We start from the raw sequence: 16,687 nt of genomic DNA on the forward strand, positions 1-16,687 counted from the left end.
AACCGGAACCGAACCGTGAGGCTGTTTCACGATTTTGGTTTCGGTTCGAAAACCGGCGGTTTCGGTTTCGGTTCGGAACCGCCGGTTTTTGGACGGTTCATAGCGGTTTAGGTTCGGTTTCACGGTTTTTTCCGTTAATTTTTTTTTGCCATATAGTTTGAAATTATAAAATAAATTGGAACAAGGAAATGGATAGTTTAAAATGAGTTGTTAACACTAAAATGAGGTGAGTGTAAGTAAGGATAGAGAGGAGTATTAAATATAGATAAAAATAGAGAGAAATGAGATCCAATTTGAATTTAAAATCAACATTTAAGAATAAATAAATAAATAAATAAAAATAAAAGAAATGGTGTTTTATGCAATCAATTTTGAATAGTGCAGCCATCGCCCACCGTCAACCAATCAATTTTGAAGACTCAACTAATCAATTTTGAAGACTACAACATTAACCAATGTTAATTTATTATACTTTATTTAAAGTAATCAATTCTTCTAAGTTTATTTTAAAATGTTGGATAAATATTTATTAATAATTATCCATACTTCATAGATTCCATACGTAAAAAAATGTGTTAATTAAAAAAATCAGACATAGTATTATAAAGTTATTACCATAAACCATACATCATAGACTCCATCTTGTAATTTAGTTATTTTTATTTTATTATCTTTTATCTTATGTTTTTACCATCCAATTTTACCAAATAGTATTATAAAGTTATTTTTGCTACAAAATTTTGTCCCACATTATTGTTTCTACGGATATTACCAAATCTAAAAATGAAATTTATTTATATAAGAGTATAAAACTCATAAACCGGATCATTCAGCAATGTTTTATTTAATGGAGTATAGTTTTAATATAAGGATTAACTATGTTTAAATTTATTATTGCGTTGGCGGTTCGGAACCGTGAAACCGCCGGTTCGGAACCGTCCGGAACCAGCGGTTCGGTCGCGGTTTCGGTTCGAAAAGTTTGGAACCTGAACCGAACCACGGTTCTAAAATTCACGGTTTCGGTTCGGCATATTTTTCGCGGTTTTGGTTCAGAACCGTAACCGCCGGTTACGGTTTCGGTTTTAACCGCCGGTTCGGTAAACCTTGGGCAGCTCTATCTATAACCATGAATGCAACTGCAAACCAATTACTTTGGATTGTCCCCAATTCATTCATTTCTCCACCTGCCCCTTTCCCTTCTAAGTTTACACACAAAAACAATCTTATACTAGCTTCCTAGATTTTATACATTTTAATTCCAATCACTTGTTCCATAATTTTAAGGCTCATCATTTACCACTATTAATTTCAATAGTTTAATCATATATATTTAATTCAAATTATACCTAACATTTGTTATTAGAAATTGAAATTATATACACTTATTTTGAAGTAATCAATCATAACAAACAATACTTAATTAGTATAAAACTAATATTATAAACCCCCGCTATTTAAGATGCATTAATATGTAGTAGCACATGCATATATATGTGCACTTGTGAGTGTGTTTTATTTTGTTCTAAGATAGAAATGCTATGCATTGAGAATTGAGAAAGCGGTTAGTTTTTTCGTTAAATTAGTTAGTATACAAACAAATGGAAATAGAGGCAGGCAGCGGCGGCGGCAGCCACATAGAGACGGCGATGCCGTGGAATGGCGGGCAAGCATACTTGGTTTGGGAGGATCTGACGGTGGTGCTGCCGAATTTCGGGCAGGGTCCGACCCGGAAGTTGCTTCATGGGCTAAGCGGGTATGCCGAACCGGGTCGGATCATGGCTATTATGGGTCCTTCTGGCTCCGGCAAGTCCACCCTTCTTGATGCATTGGCAGGTCAACAACATCTAATTCTTTTTTTATGAATTTCGGAATTGGATTAATTGTTAGAATTTATTGTCATTATTGATTGAATTTTCATAATTTATAGTACTATATGATGATGATGCATGAACCGTAATTTTTATATTTTGCTTAAATTAAGTCATCATTTGATCACAGCATAAAAGAAACATGCTGACTATTTGATCGACGATTATTTAGCAAATAGACTACTGAAACGATGATGTATAAAAAAATGATTAAGATATTAATTCAATTTAATTCTCTGAGTATTATTATGTGATAGAGGATTGTTGAACATGAGAAACATTAGTGTTCATAATATTTTTTTTCTGGGAAAAGAATTGACACGAAAGATGGAAGATGATTAACGTGATGAATCACTTTAATGAAATAAAGAGAAACCTTTTTATCAAAAAGTGATGAATTTTAGTTGTATGAACTTACTGGATGAAAATGAGTCAATCAATCGATTTAATGGCTTCAAAAGTGGTTGGCTAGTCATTTTTAGTAGGGACTATGTACAATTTCAATTAAATCTACGTTCTCAAATTTGGTGTGGTTTTAAATTAGGATCTTGAATTTAGTTGATTTTTATTTATAATGCACTTTGAAAATAAGTTCAATTTAATTTTAGATTTACATATCATTTACACAGGTAGATTGTCAAGAAACATTGTCATGACCGGAATTATTCATCTGAACGGGAAGAAGCAGAGGCTAGATTACGGTGTCGTGGTATGTAACTCGAGAACGGCTCAATGCCGGCATTGGGGGAGCTCGAGCACCCCAAAAATCTATATTTTTACCCCTAACTTTGATTTTAATGGGATAAAAAACAGGCTTATGTGACACAAGAGGATGTGTTGTTGGGGACTCTGACAGTGCAAGAGACGCTAAGCTACTCGGCCCATCTGAGGCTCCCGAGCTCCATGACTAAGGAGGCGATCAGAGAAGTCGTGGAGGGGACCATCATGGAGATGGGCCTCCAAGACTGCGCTGATCGCCAGATAGGAAACTGGCAGAGGAGAGGCATAAGTGGTGGCGAGAAGAAGAGAGTCAGCATTGCTCTCGAGATCCTCACACGCCCTCGCCTCATGTTCCTTGATGAGCCCACCAGTGGCCTTGACAGCGCAGCCGCCTTCTTTGTCATCCAGTCCATCAAGAATCTTGCCCGCGACGGAAGGACTATTATCTCCTCCATCCACCAGCCTAGCAGCGAAGTTTTCTCCCTCTTTGATGATCTTTATCTGCTGTCTGGAGGCGAAACGGTTTACTTTGGCAAAGCTACGACCGCGATACAGGTATTGCCCGTGTTTATCTCCGTTGCTACTTAATAGTCCTTTTATACGAGGTGTGATCCATTGCTAACTTTCTTAAGTTGTTAACTCATCAACACAATATATTAAAAGTGTCAACATAAACTTAGTTGACATTTTAATACACGTGTTGCATCAATATTTAGAATGTCAACACAGTATATTAAAATGTCAACACAAATTTTGTATTGACATTTTAATGTTATCATGTTGACATTTATAATACACTGCGTTGATGAGTTGGCAGAGTTAGCAACTTAAGAAAGTTAGCAATATAACGCACCCCTTTTGTACATTATGATCTAATTTTCTAAATTTGATCTTCAGTTTTTCGCAGAATCAGGATTTCCATGTCCGAGTAGGCGGAATCCATCCGACCATTTCCTGCGCTGCATTAACTCGGACTTTGACATTGTCACGACGACGCTGAATAGCTCACAAAGATGTCGTGTAAGAACACATCAATACTGAATTTCTATATCAAGTGTTTGAGACCTGTTTTCTTACAGGAAACAGACAGTAAAACAGATCCTCTGTTGAATATGGTGACAGCAGATATAAGAGCAACTCTCATTGAGAACTATAAGCACTCCGAGTATGCACAAATGGCAAGATCGAGGATGCAAGAAATCTCCCATGTCGTAAGTTTTCGTCGTGAAAAACGAAGATAAGTACAGACTATACTTGTAATATTAAGTGAAACATGGCCTTGACACAAAACTAGCTCGCAAATTTCAGCGAGGGCTGGACACTGAAGCAATAAAAGGAAGCCAGGCTAGTTGGTGGAAGCAACTCACAACGTTGACAAAGAGATCGTTCTTGAACATGTCTCGTGACATCGGATATTACTGGTCTCGGATAGTCATATACACCATTGTTGCTTTATGTGTTGGGACTCTGTTCTACGACGTTGGCACCAGCTACACAGCAATACTAGCTCGGGGCGCTTGTGCTGGCTTCGTCACCGGTTACATGACTTTCATGTCCATAGGAGGTTTTCCTTCCTTTGTAGAGGAAATGAAGGTATGTACACAAAATTGTGCATAGTTTATGTGTAAAACTAGTATTGAGTGAAAGTTCGTGTATTAACAAACAGGTGTTCTATCGCGAGAGGCTAAATGGTTACTATGGCGTGGCCGTGTTCATATTGTCAAACTTCTTTTCTTCGTTGCCGTTTTTGGTTGCAATCTCATCTATTACCGGGACCATAACGTTTTTTATGGTGAAATATCGGTATGAGTTTTCGCGTTACGCCTTCTTCTGCCTGAATTTATTTGGATGCATTGCTATGGTAGAGAGTGTGATGATGATTGTGGCTTCACTAGTCCCTAACTTCTTGATGGGGATCATAGCTGGAGCTGGAGTTCTTGTAAGTGAAAAAATAAAAATCATTGTCTTTCTCTTTTCATCCATCTATTCCCTTATCATTACTTGATTGTTTGTAGGGTATTATGATGATGACCTCCGGCTTTTTCCGTCTCCTTCCCGACCTCCCTAAGCCCTTTTGGCGCTACCCCATCTCGTTCATTGGATACGGGGCATGGTCATTGCAGGTACTTCTCAAGGATGTGACAAACTTTGCGGGAAGAGGGAGTATTAGTATTGATCCCAGTTATAATTTAAATCACTAATTTTGATCAAATATATTAAATCAAAAGTTGTTTTTGGGATGCTTAAAAAGACGTTGCTTTATTAAAAAAAAATATAAGGAAAAATATTTATTTTTATGAAATGAAGTCGTTTTTACCATTATCAAAAATATGTTTTTTGTACACAGACGAGACAATTGCAAAAAAACTAAAACTTCATGCTTTAACGTTTTGTTTTCTATCTTTACATGATTTATCAAAATTCGTGAATTAAATGGCTATTATCAATCCGAAATAGTAAACGACTAAACACCTGCAACCCCTACGGTTTTAGTTTTTTTTTTTTTTTTTTTGGTGATCAGATTCATTTGACTCACCCGTAATCAAATTTTCAATCTACCTTATTATTTTGCAGGGAGGATACAAGAACGACATGTTGGGGCTCGTGTTCGACCCTTTATTCCCTGGTGATCCAAAACTGACCGGCGAATATGCCTTGACGAAGATGTTCGGTTTGTCATTAGATCATTCCAAGTGGTGGGATCTATGCGCAGTGTATGCTCTGATCGTAGTTTACAGATTCCTCTTCTTTGCGATTCTCAAGCTTAAAGAGAGAGCAGGGCCGTATCTACATTCACTCTACGCGAGGAGAATCGCATATCATCTGAAGAAACGACCATCCACGCTGCTCAGAACAATATCTCGTGGCTCTAAAAGGCAAAATCTTCCATTGTCTTCCCAAGAAGGCCTTAATTCTCCCCTCCCACAGTAGCTACATGTTATATATACAACCACATTTTTTAGCCATAGCTCTATGATTTTTACAGAATCCAAGTTGTATGTTTTATGTGTTATGTTGATGAAGGCAATAAAAATGTAACACTATAAATTTGATGATATGATTTATGTGCTTGTTGATTATGAATAAGAACAAAAACGGTTGTTTTTCTTAGTTAACGATGAATTGCAATTTAGTTGGAAGTTGACTGATAAATCGAATCACCAACCACATAATAAACAGTTATGACAGATATATTTCGTCCTACATTACTTAAGTCATATTCTATTTTGGATTGTCTTACATTATTTTGAAACATTTCTCTACATATCAAAAATCTACATTTTTAATTTATATTATTTTATTTTTTTTCATACATTATAGGAGTGTATGTAGGGAGTGTTAGAGGATACATAGAGTCTATTTGTGTGTAGTAACATTTTGAGTCTCACACAAATCTAACTATGGCATGTATTGATTTAGTTTGTTCATAAAATAATATAACAAAATAAAATGCGCGAGTCAAGGGAGCAATAAATTAACATTTGATATTGCAAATTAAGCTACTACAAACCTTCTAGCCATGGTGAGAGTATATAGCTGCTAATTCAGTTTGGAAAAGAAGAATGTTCAATGACAATAACAATTATAGGAAACATTTCTTTCACCATTTAATTTAAAAACCAACTACATTGAATTTAAGTTAAGTAATCCATGTATATCCCAAGTCTTGGAAAATACATATTTTGATGGGAACGTTTGTGTAGTATTTAGTAGTAACTCATAAAACACTAACATACAATAATTATTAATTAACTACTAAAACACTGACACTGATAACCAATATTTCTACTACATTGTACATAAAGACAATTGAGTACGAATGGTCTATCTTATATAATGATGCTTTAATAACGCTTTTGTTGTATGTCCTTACACCATACAGCACAACGAACCATTTCATGTGCTTCAGTCTTCCTTTCAACTAGTTACATAGCAAGAGGGGTCTTTCCGATATTGGTCCATCCAATGCCACCTTTTGACTAATTGTATAGCAAGAGTGGTCTTTCCGACACTTGTCCATCCAATGCCACCGATCCAGTGGCTTTCGTTTTTGAAGCAACTGTATTTACGGGAATGCTCAAAATTTCACGAGCCATGTAAGCAGTGGCGGAGCCAGGATCTGAAAACCGAAGGGGCGAGAATAAAATAATAAAATAATAAAATATTAAATTTTAAATATCATTAAATTCAATATATATTTTATAATAATAAAAATAACATATTACAATTCAAGTAGCACTTGCATCCGTTAATCGCGACAACTGATTTCTCCGGATATCCATATCTTGAAAACGCTTCAAGATTCTTTCATTAGAAGGAATGGCAAAGAATGACCCTTCGTTATATACCACCAAACTGTCGTTCAACCAGTCATCTCCCATCCTATTCCGTAGATCAGTCTTGACAAGTTTCATGACAGAAAATACTCTTTCTTTCAACAGATGCAGTTGCCACATGTAAAAGTAATACCAATTCAATCAAGTGATAAACTAATGGAAAAATTTTATGTTTTTTGAAAATTGAGAGCTTTTGGTTAACAAGAGTACTACATATTTTCTACGAATTCGACCACGAATATTCACATTATAACTTGCAATTGAATTTTGTTTACTAAGATCAGCTTCAATTTCAGCTTCATCAATTATTTGGTATTGATCTGAATCTTCTGACCCTAAGCACCAACTAAAACTTTAGGCCTTTTTGCAAAATATATTTTCATTTGCTGATTTTCCTAATCAAACAAAATGTACCACACAAAATTAATAACTAAACAAATAACAATGATTAAACTAAACTAGCTGCAGTATTTTAATCCCCCAAATCAGGGATCATATACAGTGCGAATCAATTGCCAATATTGAAAAGGAATAAATAAGCTAGTTTAATTTAATCCTCAAATTATCGATGCTTCATGCTATAAAATGACAAATCTTGGGACTTGGATACAACAGACGTTACAATTACCAACACAATCGCCACTACAGGATTAAAAATTCAGTCCGAGAATTCCCAAATCCAAACTCCCATTTCCCCCGAAATTACTACTCCATATGTCCTATTGAAGATGACTCACTTTCCTTTTTAGTTTGTCTCAACTAAGATGATTCATTGCTTAAAATGGAAACACCTTTATCTCTACTTTATTCTTTCTCTCTTACTTTACTCTCTCCTCTCAACACACAAAATAAATTTGCATAAAATCTCGTGCCGCCCAAGAAATGAGAGAAATGGGTCATCTTCCTTGGGACGGAGGGAATACTTTATTTAACAAAAATCAAAATTCCCAATTCCATTAAAATTATTTTATTAACAAATTAAGCAAAAGGAAAAACAAGAACTAAGCTTAGAAACGAACTTGTTAGATTCAACTCTCCGATTTGCAGATTTCGGTTGGCAGCAGATATAGTGTTAGAGGTGAGAATTTAATTAGCACTATTTAATTAAATACATTATATATTGGGGCAGTTGGGCTTGTTTTGATTTATTATTACTTGGGCTTAAAATTAATACTATTAAATAGTATAGGCTTTCAACAAATTAACCCAACACTAGTGAACTTCTTCAACCTTCTTCTCGTTGGGAGACGTCTGCATCTGCCGGGGCGTGAACTCCTCTTCTCGGGGCGGCGTCCAGGTCCAGCAATTGTCAGGGGTGAAATACTTCTTCTTGGGGCGGCATAGGAGACTCGGAATGGGTCCCCCTCCTGCCCCCCACCCCCCGCGCGCGGATCCGCCACTGCATGTAAGCAATGTGGGTACTTCAATTGTGATCCTTCCTACTAATATTTAAGTATATGAAGATTGGATTTGACCTCCTATCTTTTTTCTTCCATATACAACTCCAATTGTGATTTTTATTGGCTCAATCCACTCAACATCTAATAAATTAAACTCCTGCAGTTAAGATGCAACTAAAAATGAAAAATTAATAAACGCAAACAAAATTGACGATAAAATATAACACAAGTTAGTAACTTACCTCCACCACTGCCATTGAATCTACACTTGTGACTTATGAGTTATTAGTCACAATTTAAACCACTTGAAGTGAAATCCCTACTTTTATCAAGATCAAATTTGTCATTGTAACACTTGCAATAATCTTCAATCAAGACTGAACAATCTTTCACTAACAAAAACTAACGAGAGTTGGGGTCATATAGCTTTTTAAAAGAAGTCCACAAATTGAAGCTTGTTGTGTGGATCAAAGACTACGCGATAGTCAAGATCATACTGAAATGTGACCAATAATTCTCAATCTTTGGTACAAACTAACTTGTTAGACAATGCTACGCCAGTATGCGAAGATTGCATAAAGAGAAGTTCAACACAACTTTCGTAAGACCCAATCTTCATCAATGAAATGACCAAACTCCAACAATATGAAGCCAAACTCTACATTTTTAAGATATCAACATCCACTGTGTCTCTAGTAACCAACTTAATATCTCAATTGAGGTACTCAAAACAAGCTACAATGTATACGTACTCTACGTCAGAACCGATCAAGTGGAGAAAGATGCAACCGATCCACGTCAGAACCACCCCCCCCCCCCCCTCCCAAACTTATTGAAGGTAGAGGATAGAATAAGTTTGAAGAGGATTGGATGGCTGAGATACCTCTAGTACGAGGGCGGTGGGAACCTCGTTTAATAGGCCCGGTAGAAGGCCTGATGCTCTGCATCACTAGCGTCGATCTGAGTTTGCAAGTGCTGGATCCGTTCCCCAAAGTGGTCTAACCGGGAGTCGGGAGTCACACTGGGCCCTCCACACCACGGCATCTGCATTCCATTGCTGCACCTGGGTCCAACGGGCATCCTGCTGTGCTTGGCCTACTTGAAGTGCTCTCTGACCCCTGCAGCTATTTCTGCCAAGTAGTTGTCTCTGGTTGGTCTCCCCCGGGGTTGGCTCTTGGCCCGACTGCCCTGGCCTACTTCATACTCAGAGGCGACTTCATCATCATCTTCATCCATGTACGCCTGAGCATTTTGGATCTGCAAAGGCTCCTCGGGGATATGGGGCTGCGGTATATAACTCGGGTCTACATACACCGGCGTAGCATCTGAAGGTCCTTCCCCTTGAGTAGGGTCACTCTCGATTTTGTCCTTATGAACTTGGTTGTTCATTTTCCAGTTATCTTGTTAACCCATCCTCCAACCGCAAAGAACTGTGGGTCGGGGAACCTGATGAATGGCTTTGCATCCAACTTGAAGTATCCCTCACCCTGGCCATCAACCATGATCATGTTTGCCTTCTTGAGTGCGTCCCAGTCCAATACCGTGGAGCCATGATGATGTGAGCCTCGTTGGCTCACGGCGCTCTCGCGACACCTCTCTGAACGAATTAGCCTCTCGCCTTCGCCACGGCTCGCTATACTTATAATAAATCGAAAATAATGAATCTGTCATGACATTCCTCCAGTTTAAGATGGATACTTGGGAAATAATTACAATATGGTGGATGTGAACTCGACGTGAAGATGGTGGTGGGAGTGGAATGAATGACGCCACAATCGAATATGAACGTTCGATTGATAAGTCAATAAATGCCTTGAATAAACGAGCACTTTGATACAAGAAAATTCAAGACGAAGAAGAAGAATCAAAGACTCTAAATCACAAAATATTATTCATCATAAAAAACTCATCCTTTTTACATTATGAACGTAGGAGCCCTTATATAGGCTTTGCAAATATATTAAATCTCCTAGTGATAATCTCATATCATAACTATAAACCTAATATGTTTTTAATGATAAATTCAAATCTAACTAAATTATAGCTAATACTTAACTCACGTAAATATTAACACTAATATTGACTACATAATTAAATATTAAATCCTATAATTGAGATACATAAAAATCTCCATATTTTTAACTAAACTTATTAGCTCCTAAATAATATGAAATCCTTACTTCTTCCACTAGTTTCATCCAACTCAAGACTTCTGACCAAGCTATGTTTCCTTTTCTCGTGCGTAGCTTTGTGATCGAAACGAGGATCACATCACATGATTTGTTGTCCGTTCGTCAAAACTGATCCCAAACTTGTAGGCCAATGCAGCTACTTCTCCCCCACAACAAAGTTTGACATTCTTTTTCTTTGCCTCCAAGTGTTTTATCATAAAATGGCCTGTGCTGACCCTCCTGCTTAGCATCCCCCACAATATGAATAACATTTCTGCTGAAATACTTCCTACTTCAGTGTGGCCAAAGGGGAAATACACCAAGGCCTTCATCATGTATCTCAAGACTGGGTTTCTGATAGAGTTGATCTTGGCCCTAAATGGATTGAATGTCTGGCCGGTGCTAGAACTCACCTCATTGCTGCTTTGTAGTGTGATCTTTTTCTAGAAATCGTCTCGGTCATAGTCTGCAGGTGTAGGGTCATCAGTATATTCTTCTTTACCTTCTCCCATCAACTTGAAAAGATCATTGAACTCTACTACTGTGAGGGTGTGTTCTTCATTCAAGAGCCGGAAGACATCGACTCTATTTTCTTACCCGAGGTCTCCATATGGAGTGGTGATGAACTCTACAGTGAGGGCCTTATAGGACGTGAACTTCTGTGTGAAGAGGTATGTGAGGTGACCTTCTTCCGCGAGGAAGTCCACAACTATTTGATACCGAGGCCATTGAGCGTGCCCCATTGGGATACCGTGAAGGTAAGCTATCCAGTGCGGCTAAGACATCCCACTTCTTTGACTCCCTTTTCGTAGGGTGACACCGACATTTTGAGCTTTGAGAATGTGTGGGGCCATGTCAATTTGCACCTAGAATGACGAATATTAGTACAAGTTCGTTCTCCACAACATATTAATCAATAAAGCTCTCGAACTCCCCCAAACTTTAGCTAACACCGAATACTTGCATAAACCATTCATTTCAATTCATGCATACCATATAAACATGCAAGTAAAGCAAAAACAGTTAGGAAGATAGGTTCGATTCCTACAATCAACTTCATCACACACAATGGCGAGGAGATAGACTCAATCCTTACTAGTGTGTAACCCCCATTGCACATCATACTCAACACATTATCCACATAAGTCTCCCTAACGAGGGAGATAGACTCAATCCCTATGCCAAAACAACATAACCATCACCCAAATTCACACATAGACCAAAAGCATAATCACACATAGCCTACTCTACACATGGAAGCCACAACAATTTGGACACAAAAATTTCTATCAATTTCGAGCTCCACTATAGCAAAACTTATGCAAAACTTCCAACCCTAGCTTTATAGCATACCACATGATCCTCATACTTAACATTCAACAAAAGCCCCCAAAAAATTCAAGAATATAAGGGAAAGACCGTACCTTTGGTGCTTAGAGTGACAAAAATTTAGTTTCTTCTTCCCTTTGTGAGCAAGGTTGAAAAACCCCAAATTTTCTCAAATTAATCGGACAAAGTTCTTAAATGTGGTGAAATTGGTGGAAGAGTGGAGTGAAAGGGTGTGGGAGATTAGTGTGAATTTGTGTGTGTTTTGTGTTAAAAGTTAAAACTCGAAGAAGGGCAGAGGGCGGGGGGGGGGGGGGGGGGACGCCGGGTGAGAATGGGCGAGAAGCTGGTACCTGATTTTATACCTAGGGCTCGCAATTTTGTGAGTTCCTCCATTGTGCTAGCAAATTTGCGGACCTGCACTTGGAATTTCGACTCGTTTGCTTGCACTTTTGTGCTAGCAATCAGTATTTTATTATAAATTCTAATATTATTTTTTTACAAATTATTTTCTGGATAATATATTAAATAAAACATAATGAAATGAAATAAAAAATAACAAAAACTTAGAAATTACATAAAAGTAATAATATTGTCTTACACTTTTAGTTTATAAGACTAGAGTCTCATTATCCACAAATCCACTCTGAAAGACCGAACTAGAGACAAAATTAGGGTCATTCATTTTCTTAATTTTGTGGTTATGATTAATTTACAATTAATTTAATAAAAACTTTTTTATTTTATTTATTTTTTAAAAAAAATTATTTTTTTAAAAAAAATTTAATTATTTTTTAAATTTTTTTTATTCAATAAATACTTGCTGGAGTAAATAATGAACTATATTCACTAAATAATGAACTAAATTAGGTATATTATGAAGTAATTTTGACATGTTATTGAAATACATTAATGATACAACAAAATTTAGTGTTAAACGTTAAGCGGTAGTAATGAACTATATTCAATAAAAAAAATGAAACAAATGAACGTTAGTAATAAAGTAAATATGACATTTTATTGAAATGCAATGTTAACTGAGTTAAACGTCAAGTAGTAGTAATGAACTTATTACTTCATTCAGTCATTCTATTACTTCATTCCTTTAGTTTAATATTTCATTCTGTTAGTTTATAACTTAATTCAGTCATGTGATTACTCCATTATATTAGTTTATTAATTTATAATGTGTTATGACATAATTTTATTTCAGTTGAACTAAATTCGAAATGTAATGAATGCAAAAAATTACTTTATAACATACGTTTAGTTCATTATGTAGTGAATATAGTTCATTATTTTCTCCAGCAAGTTTTTATTGAATAAAAAAAATAAAAAAATATATAAAAAATTAAAATTTTAAAAAAAGAAGTATTTATTGAATAAAATATTAAATTAATTATAAATTGATCCTAACTACAAGATTAAGAAAAATTGATGGCCCAAATTTGGTCTCTAGTTTGGTCTTTAAGAAGGATTCAACATTGATACAACTCTATAAGACTAAACCTATTTTTAACTTCTCATTTGGTTAACTTGTTCACTAAGGTACATCATTTGTTTAACACCTCCCATTCTTTCTCTCAAAATCCGAACGCAACTTCTCTTTTTGTCTAACTAACTAGGCATGTTTCGCCACATTTTGCCTTTCCATCTCAGCGACCAACGCCTCATGTTTCTTCTCCAAGTCCTTGCGCACCTCGATAGTGTCTTGCTCTCGCATTGCTTGTACTTGTCGTCGCTGTACCTCTTACGCGCTAACTCCAAATGAGCCACCAGTGGACGAACTGCTAGCATTAAGGAAATAGATGCTTGTTGCTTGTCCGGCTCCATAATTGTTTAGCTTCCCAAACAACTCAAAATAAATGGCATCATAATATGGATCTACTATATCATTGGCCCGTAATTCATTTGCCCTTGCACTAACTTTCTCCTTTAAACAAGCAAAGACATAGAGCAATTAAGTATTCTAAAATAGCAAACAAATCAATTTAGAAAGTAAATCTAATTCTGTCCATCAAGTTCTATTAAATATGAAGGAAAAATAAGATTACAGTATGTTCACACTCCCACCCTACAAGAACACCATTCTTCACCATAAGATATACTATCACCAGTATGCTAGGAATGTGTATTCATGTTGGGAGTCGTCCCGTCTATATAAGTCGGAAACTTAGTGAAGTATCATCTATGAATTTGATCAAAAAGGCATCACCATAAGTTTCTAACTAGAGGGACTCAAACTGAACAAGCAATTACAAGGTCCAGAAATAAATATGCTTTTCCAATCCACATTGAAAATATCCTTTGATCTATATAAACAAACATATTTAAGTTTTGACTTTACTTAACTTCAACATATTCCATGCACATTGAAAATATCCTTTGATCCATATAAAAAAACACATTTAAGTTCAGACTTTACTTAACTTCAACATATTCCAAGCAATAGCATTAGACTATAGCATCATAACCTTACCAACAATCATACAAGTCTAAATATTCTAGCTGAATTCCAAAAGGCATATTCTTGTTCTCAAATCAGTTAATATATTATAAATTTTGGGACAGCCTCTTACAATCTCACGAGTAGATGCTATGGTACAACCAAATGCAAAATCATCAACAAATCAAGTATGTGCATATTCGCATATGTCAAGAATCACAACCAATACCAAAGTTGATTGAGCAAATACGATATCAACAGATGGTAAACCCCCTTCACAACTGCCTTGGTTTTTCAAAAATTGCATAGAATCAACCATAGAAGCATAGCACAGATGCAAGGCAAATTCCATTTTCTTCATTTAAAATTGCAAATGCAAGATCAAGAAATGCTTCATATCTTCTTTGATATTAGATATTAGTAAATATTCCAGCAGTTGTCACTCAAAAAATAATTGTAGACAAATAAATTAGTATGCAAATTAATATGAATATGAAATTACCATTGTTTCTATGGCGCACTGCAAACACAACACCCCTTATACTGAATCTTTGCCTTTTAGCGTGTGAGTTCTTTTATAGACTTCTATAAATTCAAGACACTTCCCGTTGTTCTCTTTGGTCTGCAAACAATATTAAAAAAGTTAACAATAATTACAAATTGTAAACAAGTTCAACTAGAAAATGCAATATTTACCATTCTTTCTACAGTGACTTCAAATCATTAGCATGTGTGGGCGGGGCCTTATCATACCCTTGTTTGCGGTTTTCTGAGCATTTCTTGGCAACTTGAGATGCTTAGGATCCTTCCATGCTTTAGAGTAAGCCTCCCATAAAGCTTCAGTGAAATAAGGTGGTTTTTTTTTCCTATTTTTCAGTTTGTTTATATGATCACTGTATTTGTTTCTGCATCTTTTATCAAAAGCAAATTTAACGAGGTCTTGATTATATTGCTAGTGTTAGCATAGTTCTGTAAAATTTTAAAAAAAAAAAAAAAAAAAAGTTAGAACCTTGACCATTCTGGAATTCAATCAGAATATAAGTAAAACCTTGACCATTCTTTATGCTAATGGTTTATACATTTAGCTGAAATTCCAACCAATATGTTTTAACGTCTTCGTTATTAAGTTCACTTTGTGTGTTCGTGTCTGATAGGTTTAACTTTTGAGTGAGAAAAATTGATTGTTTATTTAACTAAACATCATCGTCATAATATGAAGTTAACATGTTAACATAATGTAACTCAATGTCACATTCAACTACACAAATGTCAAAGTGGGACACATAATCGTAGACGGATATTTTATTTCTTATTCTCATTCTTCTATTATATATTCACAGTTTTGCAGAGAAATTACCAATCAAATTCAAGTATGTTAATCCCCTCAAATTTCGATGCCCTCTCACAAAAAATTCTCCAAAATACAAGACATACATTTTAGAACATAGAATCAAAAACAAGAGACAAGAATTTTGGAACATAGAATCAAAATCTAGGACCAAAATTATATGAATACAAGAATTCATATAGTGATCAGTTATATATGAATACATAAATCTAGGACCAAAATTAGATATAAATCTGCTAACACATAAATCAGACGGTAGAATTGTTGTTGAATAAAACACTTAAACTGAATCACAGATACACACATTCCTTATTTCTTATTTATGCATTTAGTCTAATTACTCAATCTCATATAAGAGGGCATCAGTAAACGAAAAATTTCAATAATTCAATCCGAGGTATCAGTTTATTAGGAGTAATCAAATAGGTATTAGGTGTAGTAATGAAGTTGATTTAAAATTGTTACCTTTGGGGTTCGTAGGTTTTCCAATACCGCCCATTCCGACAAGTGCAATTGCTCGAGAAGATTATCTCTTCGATTATCAAATTGATCAGATAATCCAACCATCATTCCACCAAAATGAATTCTTGATAAAATAGGTTGGCTTACTTCCTCTTCTTGAGATGGTTGAGTGTCTCTCAACTTGAGAAAGGTTGGGAATGAGAAGTTCAAAGAATTCTTCGATGGTAAAGTAGACAACATATTTGGCGGCGGAAGAGAGGGTATGAGTAGTAGGGCTCACTATGATTTTTCCAACTTCAATAATTTTCTAAGCCCAAAACACATCTTGAAGCCCATGTTCTTTTATCTTTTGTTTGATAAGTTTTTATTTTATTTATTTAATTAAATCCTAATTTTACAGATCTTTTGATACATTTGAGTTTTTCGTTATTCATACACTTAGGGCTGGATAAAAATATCGAAATACCGCCCTTATCGTGTCGAAAAAATATCAAAAATACCGGATTTTTGGTCTACCGCAATTTTCGGTAAGGTTTGATACCTTACCGATTTATTTCGGTACGGTAACGGTATGAATTTTCATATACCGAGGTATACCGGGGTATACCG

The 16,687-nt window shown here is 35.7% G+C and overlaps 1 protein-coding gene and 2 long non-coding RNA genes across 4 annotated transcripts; 1 reads left to right on the forward strand and 2 right to left on the reverse strand.

Annotated features, from left to right (window-relative positions):
• Positions 1-1,193: 1,193 nt before the first annotated feature.
• LOC148932774 (ABC transporter G family member 15-like) lies at positions 1,194-5,646 on the forward strand. Of its 2 annotated transcripts, none has more exons than XM_089065767.1 (9): positions 1,194-1,833; positions 2,498-2,577; positions 2,682-3,143; positions 3,486-3,608; positions 3,668-3,799; positions 3,897-4,181; positions 4,255-4,527; positions 4,604-4,711; positions 5,163-5,646. In XM_089065767.1, exons 1-9 carry the CDS (start codon positions 1,599-1,601, stop codon positions 5,517-5,519), a joined length of 2,055 nt encoding a protein of 684 aa, XP_088921893.1. In that variant the 5' UTR covers positions 1,194-1,598; the 3' UTR covers positions 5,520-5,646. The 2 variants fall into 2 exon arrangements, with proteins under 2 accessions (XP_088921893.1, XP_088921894.1); XM_089065768.1 differs by having other exon boundaries at positions 1,711-1,833; positions 2,502-2,577.
• A 4,546-nt stretch (positions 5,647-10,192) lies between these two features.
• On the reverse strand, positions 10,193-12,169 carry LOC148932775 (uncharacterized). Its single transcript, XR_016135111.1, has 2 exons — positions 11,921-12,169; positions 10,193-11,362 (listed from the first exon to the last, which is right to left on the reverse strand). It is a non-coding gene; the product is annotated as an uncharacterized LOC148932775 (long non-coding RNA).
• A 1,010-nt stretch (positions 12,170-13,179) lies between these two features.
• On the reverse strand, positions 13,180-16,328 carry LOC148932776 (uncharacterized). The gene is made up of 4 exons (XR_016134979.1): positions 16,082-16,328; positions 14,965-15,237; positions 14,771-14,890; positions 13,180-13,755 (listed from the first exon to the last, which is right to left on the reverse strand). It is a non-coding gene; the product is annotated as an uncharacterized LOC148932776 (long non-coding RNA).
• Between the last annotated feature and the right edge of the window lie 359 nt (positions 16,329-16,687).

The sequence above is a fragment of the Salvia hispanica genome, chromosome 2 (genome assembly GCF_029641045.1).
Source record: "Salvia hispanica isolate PSC_SH4W2 chromosome 2, Shi_PSC_v1, whole genome shotgun sequence".
Lineage (NCBI taxonomy): Eukaryota > Viridiplantae > Streptophyta > Magnoliopsida > Lamiales > Lamiaceae > Salvia > Salvia hispanica.

Excerpts from the sequence above, each read along its gene's own strand:
- LOC148932774 (XM_089065767.1), top strand. The coding sequence starts at position 1,599 with ATGGAAATAGAGGCAGGCAGCGGCGGCGGCAGCCACATAGAGACGGCG. Across the intron at positions 3,609-3,667 it reads ATAGCTCACAAAGATGTCGT|GAAACAGACAGTAAAACAGA; the intron begins GTAAGAACACAT and ends GTTTTCTTACAG. Across the intron at positions 3,800-3,896 it reads TGCAAGAAATCTCCCATGTC|CGAGGGCTGGACACTGAAGC; the intron begins GTAAGTTTTCGT and ends CGCAAATTTCAG.